The sequence below is a fragment of the Rhinolophus sinicus genome, linkage group LG12 (genome assembly GCF_036562045.2).
Source record: "Rhinolophus sinicus isolate RSC01 linkage group LG12, ASM3656204v1, whole genome shotgun sequence".
In the NCBI taxonomy this organism is placed as follows: Eukaryota; Metazoa; Chordata; class Mammalia; order Chiroptera; family Rhinolophidae; genus Rhinolophus; species Rhinolophus sinicus.
Genome location: NC_133761.1, coordinates 36,326,572 through 36,342,768, shown reverse-complemented (window position 1 = coordinate 36,342,768; position 16,197 = coordinate 36,326,572). Strand labels below are relative to the sequence as shown.

The 16,197-nt window shown below is 45.8% G+C and overlaps 1 protein-coding gene across 3 annotated transcripts in view; it reads left to right on the top strand.

The window, feature by feature from the left end:
• The window catches only part of NDUFAF6 (NADH:ubiquinone oxidoreductase complex assembly factor 6), a 36,138-nt gene extending 26,723 nt beyond the window's left edge, over positions 1–9,415 (top strand). For 2 of the 3 annotated variants that reach the window (XM_019713346.2, XM_019713347.2), the window contains exon 9: positions 2,937–9,415. In XM_019713346.2, the coding sequence (XP_019568905.2) occupies positions 2,937–3,065 (129 nt within the window). In that variant the 3' untranslated portion in view covers positions 3,066–9,415. Of the gene's footprint in view, positions 1–1,681; positions 2,838–2,936 lie in introns of those variants that run through there. The other variant, XM_074316282.1, reaches the window with a different exon arrangement.
• The last annotated feature ends 6,782 nt before the right edge of the window (positions 9,416–16,197 follow it).

Sequence of the window (16,197 nt, the reverse complement as noted above, 5' to 3'; positions counted from 1 at the left end):
AGCTCCCCCAGTAATTGTGCAGCTAGGCCTGACAACCACTATCTTAGACCAGTGGTTCTCATGGTGTGTTCCCTGGACCAGCAATATCAGCCTTACCAGGGAACTTGTTAGAAATGCAGATTTTGGGGCTGACGTCTAGCTCTCAGTTTCCATCCAGTGCCAGGAGGAACTGGAGGGACTACATGGCAATTCCTGAGGGACTGCTTGCTACTGTCCTTCATCCTCATTCCAGCTGAGCCACATCTCTTATTTGTTTTACATATGAGGCATCTGTTAATTATTTTGTTCAAAGAAAAGATTTTGCTGTTTAAAAACTATTTAAAAATAACTAGTCTAGTGTATAGTATGTTCTTCACCATAGATGAAGCTTTAAGAAGCCATATTCAGAAATTGTAATGTGTTTGAGAATTTTACAATGAATTTGTTATATTGAACAATTTATTTACCATTAACTAAACTTCCTTTGGAACCAAATCCTAGTTTGTGACTGTCCAGTTGAGCTCTAATTTGGAGGTCATATTTCATCAGTATTTTAATGGAATTTCTCCTAATTGTAAAAGCAATACATTCTCATAATAGAGATTTGGACAACATAGAAAGAATATTGGAAGAAAATAATTACCTATAACTCCAGGACCTAGAGATAACCACTATTTATTCTGTTCTTTTTTTAATGAATTTTTGTGTGTAGTTGAAATCACACTATGTGTCAGTGTCCTACTCATCAAGCATTTAATCAAAGCATTAAAAGTATTTATAAATATATTTAATGATTGTATAATATTCTATTATGTGCCTGTACCTTAATTTCATTAACTATTCCTTATAATTAGATATTTTATAAAACTATTAAAATTAACATAATAGAATTCTTAGAGATGGATAGTTGATCACAATATATTAAACGATAAAAAAAGCAGATTACAGAACATTATGATTAACATGAGCTCCTTTTTCCAAGAAATGAACATGTGAAAGTATACTAAAGTATCAATTTTTTTCTCTTATTCTCTTTTAAAATATTTAATATTTGATATATACAAATGAATATGATTTATCTGTATATGTATGCATGTATTATAAAACATAACATAATGAATACCCATGAACTCACCACTCAATCCAGTAACTAGAATGTCACCATTAAATTGCATTCATGTGTTTTCCCCATCTCATCCCCCTGCCTCTGCCTTCTTCCAAGTAGCTATCCTGAATTTTGTATTTGTTATTCTCTTGCTTTTATTCCAAAAAAGCTTTCCCCGTTTTATGTATTCCTAAACAATATGTTGCTTAGTTTTGTTTTTGAGCTTTATAAAAATGGATCACTTTCTGTTTATGTCTTCTAGGTCACACACGTTTCTAAGATTTATCTGTATTATTGCATCTAACTATAGTACATTCATTTCACTGTAGCATAATATTTCTTTATGTGAACACTTTGCCTTTTTTTTTTTTTTGTCAAAGAAGTTCTTCTGGGTTGTTTCCAGGTTTTTTTCTAATATAACACAAGGCAGCTGTGCACATTCATGCAGTTGTCTCCTGTTGTCCACATATATAAGTTTAGGGTTTAAAAAGTAGATACCGAATTTGTTTTTATGTACACTCATCTGTTTATAAATGTATAGGAAAAAAGTGGGAGAAAATCCAACCCTTTTTGTTTTCTTTTTGCTCATCTGAATAGAGAATCCACAAGCATGGTCTCTGTTGGATCACACAGGTACTGCTGCAGAACTCTAGGGGGAGCTGTGCACATGGACTGAGAACTGTGCAGTGCAACACTAAGTGGCTTCTCTGTTTAATAGGAAAGTTACTGAAATAAAAATTTATAAATTAATAAAAATAAGTAAAAACCATAAAGTAAAGAGTACTGCCCATTGTGAGTGTTTTCCATCCTGCCCCCCATCCCAATGAAAGCTTTGTCAAGTTGTGTGAGGGGGAAGCATTGGTGACATTATGGGGACCTATGATTTTTCTTCCTAATTGCAAATTGTATTCTAGCAAAAGCATGGGGACTGTTATTCAGAGTGTCATGCGGGGTCTCCGGTCCCGCTCCCCACATAAGAACACAGGGCATGGTGAAGCCAAAAAGGAACACACACGGAGCCATAGAGAGGGGAGTCATACCACTATAATCTCTCTGGCAGCTGCGTGGGAGACATGGAAAGCAGGAGCCACACTATCTGCAACCTGCCGTCCACTTCTCTCTGACAGCCAACCTCACTTGCTAACTGCAGTCCGCTGTGCTAACTGCAATCCGCTCTTAGTAGCTCAGCCACCATCTTCTTGCTAGCCCCCATTTGCTGCTAGCGTAGCCACGGCAGTTATGTTAGTGGCCAATGGCTCACTGGTTACAGCTGATGGCCAACTAGCCACAGCTGATGGCCATGCAATCACAGTTGATGGCCATTTACTACCTGAGCCAGCACCTTTCCACATGAGGCCAAGAGCCTGGAAACTGCACTTTTGGCTCTGTCCCCATAGGGACCCATTAAATTTTTTCACAAAATAATTTTTTAAACAAACAGCTTGAGCTCCTCCTCTGGCATAGTGCATTTCTACAGGCAGGGGTGGTGGTAGTGGTGGTCATTTTCCTTGTTCAAAACACCCCTTTTGTATTTGGCAGAGCTTGGTAATAAGACCTGGTGAATAATAATTTATTTCTCTGATAGTTTAAATTTTGAGCAGAACACTGTAAATTATCTGAATTGACTTGATATTTCTGCTACTAGCTTTATAATCCTGTTTTACTGGCCTAATAGAAACTTCTTAAAAGATATCTTTATTTTCTCTTTCTCTTTTAAAATTCACATTTAAATTTTTAGTGTGTAGAAAACCATCTCAGGGAAATGAAAATAGCCTTAATACTTGTAATTTTTCTTTAGTTTCTTTTAAAGACTTAATCATTCTGTGATCTAGTAACCATTTTCCTTTTTTAGGTTGTTCTGGAGGACTATTTAAAGAAAATTCAACAAGTGGATTTTAATATATTCCACCCATCTTTACAGCAGAAGAATCCATTGCTTCCGTTATCTTTGTATTTTCAATCATGGAGAAAAAGATATTAAAATAATTTCATGGCACTGATATTAATTTACTTTAATTAGTTTTACAAAAGTATACTTGTTAGGGTTCTGCTTTATAAACAACAGGAACTGACTGTTTACATAAGGATTGTCATGAGGAGACCCTGCTCACTGCGCCATTCAAGGCGGCCTGCGGGGGTCTCTGCTCCCGCTCCCCACATAAGAACGCAGGATATGGCTAAGCCAAAAAGGAACACCCACAGAGCCATAGATAGGGGAGTTGTACCACTATGGTCTCACTGGAGGCTGGATCCACATGACCTACAACCTGCTGTCCACTTCTCTGCCTGCCAACCAACCAACTGACCAACCAACGCAGCTGCGGCAGTTATATCAGTGGCTAATTGGCTAACTTGTTACAGCTGACGGCCAGCTAGCCACAGCTGACGGCCATCTACTACCCGAGCCAGCACCTTTCCACGTGAGGCCGAGAGCCTGGAAACTGCTCTCTGGGACTCTGTCCCCACATTCCACTCCTACAGTGTCTCACCTCACAATCTACACGACAATCTACACGACAAGCGTCTTCTGCGAGGATTCCTATGCGAGGAGCCTGGACAGCCAGGGTTTCTCAGGGCACCACCAGTCCTTCTGGGCACAGCCAGACTTCCTGGACTTCTTAGGGTACCACCAGTCTTCTCCCTTCCTGGCAGGCGGTGCTGTCGCACTGTAACCACGCGCACTGTAACCACGCGCCGGCGCTGTGCAACACTTGAGGAGGGTGGTGAGCATGCCCGCGTATCACTGCTTTCACCACCTAGATCTGGAGACGGAACTCTCCTACCGATATCTGTAAGCTGAGGCCATGTGGCCCGTCCACCCCTAGAATATACTCCAGAATGGGGGAGAAATAAACCTTGTAGGTACGAGGGGGAACCCTTCCTATACCCAGTGGTAAGCAAACAACTTTTACAGTTACAGTCTTTCCCCCGTAGCCATCAATGCAGATTGCTGGTCCGGGGAACAGTTCTGGGTTCCCATAAACAAGACTGCAGTCTGCGCCAGTGTCAACTAGGGCTAAAACCCTCTGCACATTAGAAGGGGACCAATGTATGGACAGTTCCACGTGGGGCCTCTGGTCCCTGCTCGTCCCCTCTGACCGGGTACTTTGGCCCCACCCCTAATCAAGCTGAAAGGAGTCGGCCTCAAGCGGCCACATGATGTCCTGGAGGGACATGGGTCTCGCTTTCCAGATTTCTTTAGACTTCGCCAGAAATGCTGTTCCGGACGCAACTGTTTCCAAAGTTCCAACAAGAATGCATTGGGTTGTCAGTCTATTTTTTCCCGATCGACCCCTGCTGCCACGAGATCATGCCACATCTGTGCGTGTGTTACTCTCTGAGTCCTGCGACCTCGCCCCTTTCCCTTTACTTTTGATTTGGGCTTCTAGGTCTCGACTGCTCGGACCTCCTGTCTTAACTTCATTTGCCTCTGGCTTTCAACATCCCCTAGGGTGGCCATGGCAGTTGTAACTTCATGGATCTGTCACCCCACATAGGGTGTAAGAATGGCAACCAAGGATCCAAAAGCACTCGCAGGTGCAGTATCCAAAACCAGATCTCTCATGCTGGCTGTAAAAAGCTCGTCATCCAGCCCCTGCATATTAGGGTTGAACATAGCATGTCTCATACCCATTTCACGGATGATTTGAGTTAAGTTCCGTATATGACTGCCATTTATTCACAGTGTCTGGCAGCTTGCGGTCCCCATACTGTGTGTACCGCAGCAGTGAGCCTCTCTTAGAGAATGGTTAGCCTGGTTTTGGGCCAACCTATGGCAGTTCTGTAACCTTTGTCTCAGGGACGGATGCACTGTCACAAAGGCTAGCTTTTCCATCTCGCCTGGGGAGCAGAGAATGCTGTCTGCCCCCTCATCCCATAAACATAGTAGCCAAGCTGAGACCGCCTCCCCAGCTGCTGCAACTCAGTGGGAGTGTAAGGGGTGTAGGTTGTGAACTCAGTCACAGCTGGATTGCCAGCAGCAATGCCCCCGGGGCCCAAAGGTTGCTCACGTTTTACCCTTTGCTTCAAGATTGGCCAGGCTTGGGGCTTGGGAGCTACATTGTCTCCACTCGCTTCCTCCGCCTCTACCTCAGAGTCTCCAATGTGGGGCCCCTCTTCTAACAGGCGGACCCAAGCTTCCAGCGCCTCCAACTGGGACACCTGGTCCGGCACCTGGGCTGTTTCATGAAGCGCATTTTCCATGTTACGACTCAAGGCTGTGAGGAACATCCAGCCCACACGGCCGGCTGTAGCCTTCACCTCCTCTGGCAACCACTCAGCCAAAACCTGCAGGGCCCTCTCCTCGCTGGGTGGAGAGCCATCCATGTCCTCCCGTTCCCAGTGTTGCTCCTAACGGGCCTCCCGAAGCTGAGCTCTCACACGCACAAACTGCTCCACCATCCTTCGGTAGGCCCTGGCCTGCACCACACCCTGCTCACTGCGCCATTTGTCGTGCAAGGCGGCCCGTGGGGTCTCTGCTCCTGCTCCCCACATAAGAACGCAGGGTATAGCTAGGCCAAAAAAAAACACCCACGGAGCCAAAGATAGGGGAGTCATACCACTATAGTCTCACTGGAGGCACTACAGTCTCACTGGAGGCTGGAGTCACACGACCTGCAACCCGCTGACTGCTTCTCTGCCTGCCAACCAACCAACTGACCAACCAACGCAGCCGCGGAAGTTATATCATTGGCTAATTGGCTAACCGGTTACAGCTGATGGCCAACTAGCCACAGCTGACGGCCATCTACTACCCGAGCCAGCACCTTTCCACGTGAGGCTGAGAGCCTGGAAACTGCTCTCTGGAACTCTGTCCCCACAAGGATGATGTGTGTAGCTCACAGAATTGATGAGAAGTTGCTGTGGTACTAGGGTGCCAAGATACTGCTGAGATTCTGCCACAGGCACTGCCATTGTTACCACCAGCCCTGAAAGTGTCTGCTGTGTCATCCTGTAAAATTGGAGCCCCAGGAGGGAGCATTATTTTAGCTGTGCTTAGTCTGCAGGCCATGCTTCACCAGCAGAGGGCAGGGAGAAGAACTGTCTCCTCCCTTTCTCACCTCTGGAGAAGAGGGAAGGGGCTCCAGTAGTGCTGGGTTTGCATGCTGAGAGCCAGAACTCAAATGTCTAGTACAGCTTGGAAATGTTTATTTAGGGGTCATGAAGAGTGAAGTTAATATTTCAGGAGTGTCAGTCACTATGCTGAGGGCTTTATATCCCTAACATTTAATTTTTACAATCCTGTGAAAATTTCTCCATGATGATAAAATAACTTCTTTAAGGTAAGACAGCTGGCTATCAAGAGCTGGAAACCTAATTTGAATTTAGTTCTGATTGATTTGAAAACTTTTTCATTAACACTACTGCTCACTCTCTGTCTGCATCATCATGATCATGAGCAAAATTGTACCGTCTTTCACCGAAAACAATATCTAGGTGGACCATCGGCTCTAATGCATCTTTTGCTGCAAAAATTAATATAAGACCCGGTATTATATTAACATTATATATTATATTATATTATATTATATTATATTATATTATACCCGGTCTTATATAAGACCTGGTCTTATATTATGTAAGAACAGGTATTCTATAAGACCTGGTATTACATTATATTACATAAGACTGGGTCCTATATTAAAATAAGACCCGGTCTTATATTAAAATAAAACACGTTAGAGCTGATGGTCCGGCTGTCTTATTTTCGGGGAAACACGGTTTTGAACAAAATTGTATTACCATGTATTAATATAAATCATATTAACAAAATTGTATTGAATATTCCTTAAGGGGATACTACATTTTTAAAACTAGTATACTAGTTGAGTGTCCCAGTGATAAGCTCTGTGCTATACACTTCCATCACTGTTCTCATTTGATCTTTAAAACTGAAATAAAGAATGTTTGGTAATTAAAAATTTTAATTATGAAATACACACTAATTGCCAAATCAGATATGTTTGCATTGCTGGTAATGGCAGGTCTGGAATCTGAATGAGTCTGTTACTCCCAAGACCAAGATTATGCTATAGTTTTCTTTTCCTGCCTCTTCAGTGGCCTTGTCTCCTGCCCACTCACAGCTCTGGGGTACTGTTCTGCTATCCCATCTCAGCTATGAATTAGTGCCTACTTCAGTTTTGAATTAGTGATGACTTAAAATACTACTGTTTTGTAAGTCAAGCTCAAACTTAGAGCTGCCTGTGGGTAACAATACATTGTTTTGTTCATCTTGGGACTCCCCCAGCACCTAGAATGGCTTCTGATTTAGAACAAGTAGAGATTAATGTATAATTGAATCAGTGTGCAATGTGATTGTATATGTTAGCATACGCTTAGTTGATACTGATGCTGAAAGAATATCCGTTTGTTTAATTCTGTGGCTTTAGAGACCGCCTTTTAGTTTATCTGAAAAAGGCAAGTACAAGGAAATGGGACACATTTCCTCTTGGGATTCTGAATGAACCAGGGTTGAAGAGTTCATTAGGTGTAGTCTTTGTTAGTCAGCATTGTCTGTGGGTCTTTCCAGGTTAAACTTGGCAGCAGTCAGCTGCTAAGCATATTGGTTCTTGTCTAAGGGTCTTAAAAACAAGGGTTTAAACACTCAACTGTATTACTGGATTTTTTTACTGGCTCAGAAGCCAGTTTACTATTAAATGAGTTGAAAATACTTTCTAAGTTATTTTAAATTTGATGCTTAGAGATTTGGATGAACTGAAGTTTCTGTCTCCTAGAGATTAAGGTGGTGTTTTATTCAGAGACACTTCCTGGCATGAAAGATACTCCCTTAAATGGTGCCAATATTCTTTGTAATTTTTCAAAACTCTTTTTTTATTAGAGCATTTTAAAGGAGTCAGATACATTTTTTAAACCATTTAAGATGTATTTCGATACTGAATACGTGGATAGATAACAATGCTAAGTATAAATTACAGATTAATCCCAATGTAGGTAAAGTTGCATATCATTACAAAATATGTTTTGGGTAGTTCCCAGTCAACTGGCAACAATCTTTCATTCCTTTTGGTTAAATCTCTCCCTTTGATTAAATTACTCTTGAAAAATATAACAGCAGCTAACACTTAGCATGAATTTGGACAGGTGGTGTGCACTGTACTCTTATGCATTAATCTTCACAGAGAAGTACGTCTTTATTTTCCTAATGATAAAACTGCCTCAGAGACATAAAGTTCAAGGTCACGCAGCCATTAGAACTAGAACTAGATGCCAAACCCACATTACTTTAGTGCCAAAGCCCACAACCCATGTATTTTTACCATTCTCAAGATTGTAATATAAATTGCTAAGTTTTAAAGTTCAAGGGCACAACTTTTTTCAGAAGAATTTACTACATAAATTTTAGGTACAAATTATGTTTAAAAAAGTATAGTTACTACATCAATTCCAACTACAAATTAGGCGAGAGAGAAATAGACAACTGAAATAGATATTAAGTGCCAGTCTCTCAGAGATATATTCGGGGGGCAAGCACCACTTTGGAGGACAAAGAAGGTTTCCAAGAGGAGGTAGGATGTGAGGAGTGTTGGGAAGGTTGTGTAGCAGCTAGGGTGTGGGAAGAGGGTGTAGGTGTTGTGGGGAAGTCCTGGCTGAGGGAGCAATATGAACAAAGGCGGGGAAGCAGAATGGATAACCTACGTCAAGCTTCTTAATTTTTGGCTTTAAATTAAGTGAAAAGAACAGAATGTAATGTTCAGAGTTGTTAGGAAAGTTTTTGAATGAAAAGTGGCCACATCCCCTGTGCTAGTAAAATCCGTTGAATTAAGATCAAAGACTTGCGAGTTAATATTTTCCCATTTCAGCAAATCCCTAGGTGCCCTTAGATTTGTTTTGGCTCGTATGAATAGGATGTCTCTGCAGACACTGGCCTAATCGATTGCCTGGTCCAGAAAGATCTACAGAGTTGTAAACATTATGCAGATGGTTATTCAAAACAAAACAAAACATCCTACTATTTGTACCTGTAAGGAGGACTGAGCACAAAACCACATGCACCCAGAATTGGGAAGGGTATCAGAAGTGGGTTGGAGGAGGGGAGAGGGGTTGGGGGAGTGACTGTGAGAATACATTAAATAACTTGGACACCGCTCTACCTGCTTTTTTCTGTAATGAACATATATTTCTTGGGTAACTGCAAAGTTATTTCTTACAAATTAAGGCCCTTGGATGGACATGAATTTTTCCATCAAATCTGTATGTACTGCTTAAAAGAGTTTGTCCAAAAACAAAAACAAATGGTATTTGGCACAATAAATTATTAAATATGTAACTCATTCTGTATTATAAGCTGAATAAAGAAAATTTTAAAGTTTAGATACAGAGCAGTAGCATATAGTGCTATGAAGCACTTATTTTAGAGTGGAGTCTGGAGAAGTCTGACTGCCTAGGTTCAAATCAGAGTTCCACCACCCTACTTAATAGCTGTGTAACATCAGCAAGTTACATGACCTCTCCTGTGCCTCAGCTGCTCCATTTGTAAGTTAAGCAGAATCATGTCAACCTCGACAGTTGTAAGAAGTAAATGAATTAATACGTATAAAGTACCTGGAACAGTGACCTACATGTAGTAAACAATAAATGTTGTTGTTGATATTATTACCCAGAAGTCACAACCTGGCAGATTGGACCAAATTAGATCTGTAGGCATATTTTGTTTTGCGGGCATAACATTTGAAAAGAATGAGAAATTGAATGCCTTTAGATAGGACGTGGACTCTCCATTTGGCCACAGGTCCCATCATGAGCTACTATCGCACACCGGGTCTGATTCATACATTCATGTTACTTGCTTACTCGATAAGCACTTGAGTTTGTGACCAGTGGTTTGGAAGAATTTGTGGAGGGTGGATTAATAAAAAGTGATTGCCAACTTAAAGCTATCTTCACAAAGCACAGCCATGCTTTATCCCCAAAGCCAGCTGTATTTCAACTACTGTTTATAGGTCTGTCCCTCACGTAGCCAAGTTCTTTGAGTGCAAGACAGTGTTTTATTCTTTGTTTCCCCAGATCTGTTTCCACAGATCCTGATGCTACTCTCTAAATCCTGTGTGTTGAAGTTAAGGGTGGGGTGGGGTGGGGTGGTAGGCTCTCAGGAAATGGTACTGGGTTGGGATGATACAGTGAAAGGTGAACTGGAAAGGTGTGTCAGGTGTGGCAACTGGGCAGTGCATATGGTGTTCAAGAAACTACTAGGTTGAGAAAGGGTCAAAGACGATGGAGTAGGTAAACACTGTGCTTGTCTCTTCCCATGGCCACATTAAAATTACAGCTAAATTATAGAAAAACCTGAAGAACCATCTGAAATGTAGCCGAATAGAAGTCCTATAAGAATATAAAGAAGCCATGACAACACTGGTAGGAGGGGTGGAGGCGTGGAACTGGATGGCCTCACACCTGCGTGTGGTGGTTGAGAATTGGAAGGAATATTTTGGCCATGGAGGTTGGTCCTCCCAGAAGAGCGAGGGACCCCAGCCCCACAATGGGTTCACCAGCCCAGAGTACTGGTGCCAGGAAAAAGGGCTCCCACAACATCTGGCTATGAAAAACTGGGGATTCTGATCCTCCAAGTGAAATGGAAGGCTGCAGGAAACCCAGACGTCCTCTTAAAGGGCCTGCACACAAATTCACTGCTCAAAGAAACACCCTGGGCTCCTGTGGAAGGACAGTGATTTGGGAGGCATCAGAGACATACAGGGAGAGACTGAGTTGTGTGGCTTTAGGGTGAAGACTGGAGGGACTGTCGCCACTTTCTCTGTGTAGAATCCTCCCTTGCACCATACAGGCAGGTGCCATCTTTCTTGTGTTGAACCCTCCCACATACAGCCAAATCTGAATCTGCATTGACCTGGTGAACTCCACTCGCCACACACTGGTGACTGCCTGGGATCCTGCCCCACCCAATTTGCACAATGCTGGAGGCAATTTCTTAGCAGTCAGCCCCACTCGCATTACACTCTTTCTTGGACAACTTTTTGAGACTCTATAGACCTCAGGTGGGCAGCAGCTGGCCTTGGTGTACTCTGAGATTTTTGCTAAGTAGCTCCAAGCTCAGCACTGGCACAAAATCAGAATCTACATTAACCTGGTGAACAACATTTGTTCCACTTCAGTGATACCCTGAGACCCCGCCTCATCAAACTTGCATATCATATGAGGCTCTATAGCAGCTGAGCCTTATGGGAGCCAGCAGGCTCAGCAGGCCTCTAGGTGCCTTAGGCTTTTTGCAGGCCTACCCCGGTCGTGGTACTGGTGGCAGCCATCCTTGGCTTGCAGCATGGCCTCTCCCAGGTCCAGCACGGAGTGACGAACCGTGGAGCACTTACAGCTCCTACCAGGTAGTCCCTGGCTCATCAGCTGTGGATGACCTGGGCCTGCACCAGAGCACCTCTCAAGAGGACATGAGGATAAAAATCATCTGATCATCTCAATAGATACAGAAAAATCATTTGACAAAATCCAGCATCCATTTATGATTTTAAAAATCTCTCAGGAAAGTGGGAATAGAGGGAATATACTTCAACATAATAAAGACCATATACGATAAACCCACAGCTAACATATTCAACAAGCAAAAATTAATAGCATCTCATTAAGATCAAGAACTAGACAAGAATATTCACTTTTGCCACTTTTATTCAACATAGTATTGAAAGTCTGTCGTGCGGGGAGGCCTGCAGGGTCTCTGGTCCCGCTCCCCACATAACGCAGGATATGGTGAGGCCAAAAAGGAACACCCACAGAGCCATAGGTAGGGGAGTCATACCACTACGGTCTCACTGGAGGCTGGGTTCACTGGACGTGCGACCTGCTGTCCGTTTTGTCTGCAACCCACCGACGACTCTCTTTCACTCTCCTCCACTCTCCTCGGCTTTCCTCCGTAACCGCAGCAGTTATATTAGTGGCTAATTGGCTAACTGGCTACAGCTGACGGCCATCTACTACCCGAGCCAGCACTCCTCCACGTGAGGCCGAGAGCCTGTAAACTACTTTCTGGGGCTCTGCCCCCACACTCCACCCCTACAGGTTCTCGCCTCACAATCTATGCGACAAGCGTCTTCCGCGAGGGTCCCTGTGTCATATTAGCCTACTGACACCTATGGACGAAAAGAAACGGTAGTCTTAGGAACCAACAATGGCAAATCCCTTCCATCTGGGAGGATACATGCCAGCTTCTTGTCCTGGGAAAGGAGGGTTGCTGCCACTGGCACCTTTCCCGGTTTGTGGTACCAAACCTTTATGGCAGTGCTTGGGGTCCCTTGCATAGTTTCAACATGTAACAGAACAGGGGACCCCATAATAGGCCATAGTGAGAGCACATAGTTCCTCGCAAAATCATCCCGGTATCGGGACCTCTGTATACTACAGTCACTTGTGGTGGCCACTCAGCCACCACCCCTGGCGCCACTTGCAAATCATGAGTCAAACCGGCCCCCCATGGGGCTATCAGACCCAACCACCGACAGTGGGGGCTTTTGACCTGCCAGGGCCAAGTCCATTGCTGCCGTTCCCCTGCTTTCAAGCATGTGGGTGCTGGCAGCAAAATGTTCCCATTTCTGCCGTAGCCTGGCTTTAACAGAGTCTCACTGGTGGTAACTTGTAATTGAATGGGAGCAGCCGTTCGATGTAGCAGAGCTTCTACTGGTGCAGGCCCTCCCTTCCGTGGTCTCTCATTCAGGACTCTCAGGACGTCCCATAGACGCGAGGCCCAGTCACGCATCGTGGGAGGGTGTTTTGACACACGGAGACCTTGCTTCAAAAGACCATTATAACGTTCAATCATGCCAGCTGCTTGCAGATTGTACGGGGTGTGAAACAACCATTGCACGTCCATCCTGGCAGCCCAGCGCTGCACTTCTTGCCCCGTAAAATGGGTACCCCTGTCACTTTCAATGACTTGGGGGCACCCATAGAGGGTGCACAGTCGTGTAAGGGCGACCACTGTATGCCGCTGATCCGCAGCCAGACAGGGCCAAGCAAACATCAACCCCATAGCAGTGTCCACTGCTGTAAATGCATATATCGCATTGCGGGCCTTAGGCAGGGGTCCAATGTAATCCACTTGCCAGCGAGTGAGGGGCACCCTCCCTCGCGTAATCTGCTGTGTCTCCCAGGGGAGCCTCCGCCTTTGGGGGCTGTCCTGGGCACAGACGGCACAGTCATAGCAGGCATCTGCTATCTCCTGCCATTTCAAAGGCAGGCCCCAGCGTCTGCTCACCTGCCACATGGTTCGGCTTCCAGCGTGCTGTAATTTCCTATGCAGCCAATGGGCCACATCAGTGGCAGGAGCCCGCCTAACCATCGCACCCGTGCTAGGGCATCTGCTTCATCATTACCTGGGGACACTAAGGGGGAGTGACCTGTGACATGCATTAAGGTCACCTCCTTTCTCTGCCCTAGGTCCCAGAGGTCCTGCCACATGGCTTGACCCCACAGTGGACGGTGTCCCACCAACCAGTTTTGGTGTTTCCATGTAGGGAGCCACAACGTTAGGCCCCGGAACACCGCCCAGCTGTCAGTGCAAATAACTAGGGGCCCAGGCTCGTGGCTGATCACCATCCACACAGCCCGTAATTCAGCCCACTGGCTACTCTGGCCCATCCCAGTATCAAACCAAATGGTGTCTGTTTTGGGCTGCACACCAATAGCCGTCCAAACAGCTGCAGCCCCTCGGCTAGAACCATCGGTAAACCAGGCATCCTCAGGTACTGGGGACTGTCCTTCTTTGTAGGGCGAGGTCTCCAAGTCCTCCCCTCTAGGCAAAGCACTTGGCTCAGCCTGGGCTACAAGCTCCACAGGCCCCAGGACCTGTTGTAGCTCTGTGCTCAAAGGGCTTGAACTAAGGGTGCTACGTTGCTCCAAGTAGGCACCCCACTTGGCGAGGGTGGTGGTCTGTGCCACCCCTGTTTTGGGTCCCTGGGTCCATGTACGGACCCACCCCTGGACAGGATAGGTTGTTCGAACCAATACGCGTGCCGTTCCTGTGATGGCTTCTGTGGCCACTAGGGCTGCATACACAGCAGCCAGCTGTTTCTCTATTAGAGAGTAGCGGACCTCCGCTCCTTTCCATAATTGGGACCAAAATCCCACTGGCAACCGGAGATGCTCCTGCCGTTGCCAGAGGCCCCATCCGTACCCCTCTTGGGTTACGTGAACATCAAGTTCAAATGGGCGGCCTGGGTCCACTACTTGCAGAGCCTGTGCCTGCTGCACTGCCCGTTTCGTGGCAACGAAGCTTGCTCTATAGCCTCAGTCCAATCCCATGAGGCCCCCTTTTTTACCATATTGTACAAGGGCCTTGCCATTTGTGCTAAATGGGGTACAAACGCCCGCCAATATCCTAGCAGACCCAAATACGTCTGCAGTTGGGAGACCTTGGTCGGCCGGGGAAAGGCTTGTATTTTGTCAATGATTGCCTCAGGTATAACCTTTGTCTTACCCGACCACACAACACCCAAAAACTTGACGGATAAGCCAGGGCCTTGGACCTTTTCCTCATTCACCGCCCAGCCGCGTGACTTCAGGTGGCGGAGAAGAGAGGGAGCTGCTTGCTCTAAATCAGAAAGAGAATCTGAGGTTAACAGAATGTCATCAACATAATGAAACAAGGCCACAGAGGATGGGCGATCCCACTGTGCCAAATCCTGGGCCACAAGCCCGTGGCAGATAGTGGGGCTGTGCAAGTATCCTTGCGGAAGGACTTGAAAAGTCCACTGACGCCCATCCCACGTAAAAGCAAACTGCTCTTGACACTCGGGTGCAATGTCAATGGAGAAAAAAGCATTGGCCAAGTCCACTACATAGTGATATGTCCCTAGGTGGACAGTCAGACGATCCATTAAATCATGAATTGAAGGCACTGCAGCGTGCAAGGGTGGCGTCACCTTGTTTAACTCCCTATAGTCCACAGTCATTCGCCAGGTCCCATCTGGCTTCTTGACAGGCCATACTGGGGAGTTAAAGGGACTGTGCATTGGCCTCACAATATGTGCCTTCTCCAATTCCAATATTGTACGACCAATCTCTTCCTGTCCTCCTGGCAGGCGATACTGTCGCACTGTAACCACGCGCCAGGGCTGTGGCAACGCTTGAGGAGGGTGGTGAGCATGCCCGCGTGTCACCGCTTTCACCACCCGGATCCGGAGACGGAACTCTCCTACCGACGTCTGTAAGCTGAGGCCATGTAGCACGTCCACCCCTAGAATATACTCCGAACGGGGAGACATAAACCTTGTAGGTACGAGGAGGGAGCCTTCCTATACCCAGTGGTAAGGAAACGGCTTTCACAGTCACAGTTTTTCCCCCGTAGCCATCAATGCAGACTGCTGGTCCGGGGAACAGTTCTGGGTTCCCATAAACGAGACTGCAGTCAGCACCAGTGTCAACTAGAGCCAAAACCCTCTGTACATTCGAAGGGGACCAATGTATGGATAGTTCCACATGGGGCCTCCGGTCCCTGCTCGTCCCCTCTGACTGGGTACCTTGGCCCCACCCCTAATCAAGCTGCAAGGAGTCGGCCTCAAGCGGCTGCATGAAGTCCTGGAGGGACACGGGTCGTGCTTTGCCAGACTCCTCCTTTATGTTTCTCCGGAATTGTTGTTCCGGACGCAACTGTTTTCAAAGTTCCAGCAGGAGTGCATTGGGTTGCTGGTCTATTTTTTCCTGATCAACCCCTGCTGCCACGAGATCACGCCACATCTGTGCGCGTGTTACTCTCTGAGGCCCGCGACCTCGCCCCTTTACCTTTGGTGTGGGCTTCCAGGTCTCAACTGTGCGGACCTCCTGTCTTAACTTCCTTCGCCTCCGGCTTTCAACATCCCCTAGGGTGGCCATGGCAGTTGTAACTTCATGGATCCGTCGCCCTACATACGGTGTAAGAATAGCAACCAAGGATCCAAAAGCACTCGCAGGTGCAGTGTCCAAAACCAGATCTCTCATGCTGGCAGTAAAAAGCTCATCAACTGGGCCCTGCATGTTGAGGTTAAAAATAGCATGTCTCATACCCATTTCACGGATTATTTGCGTAAGTTCTGTATATGACTGCCATTGACTCACAGTGTCTGGCAGCTCGCCAGCCTGTTCCCATACGGTGCGTACCG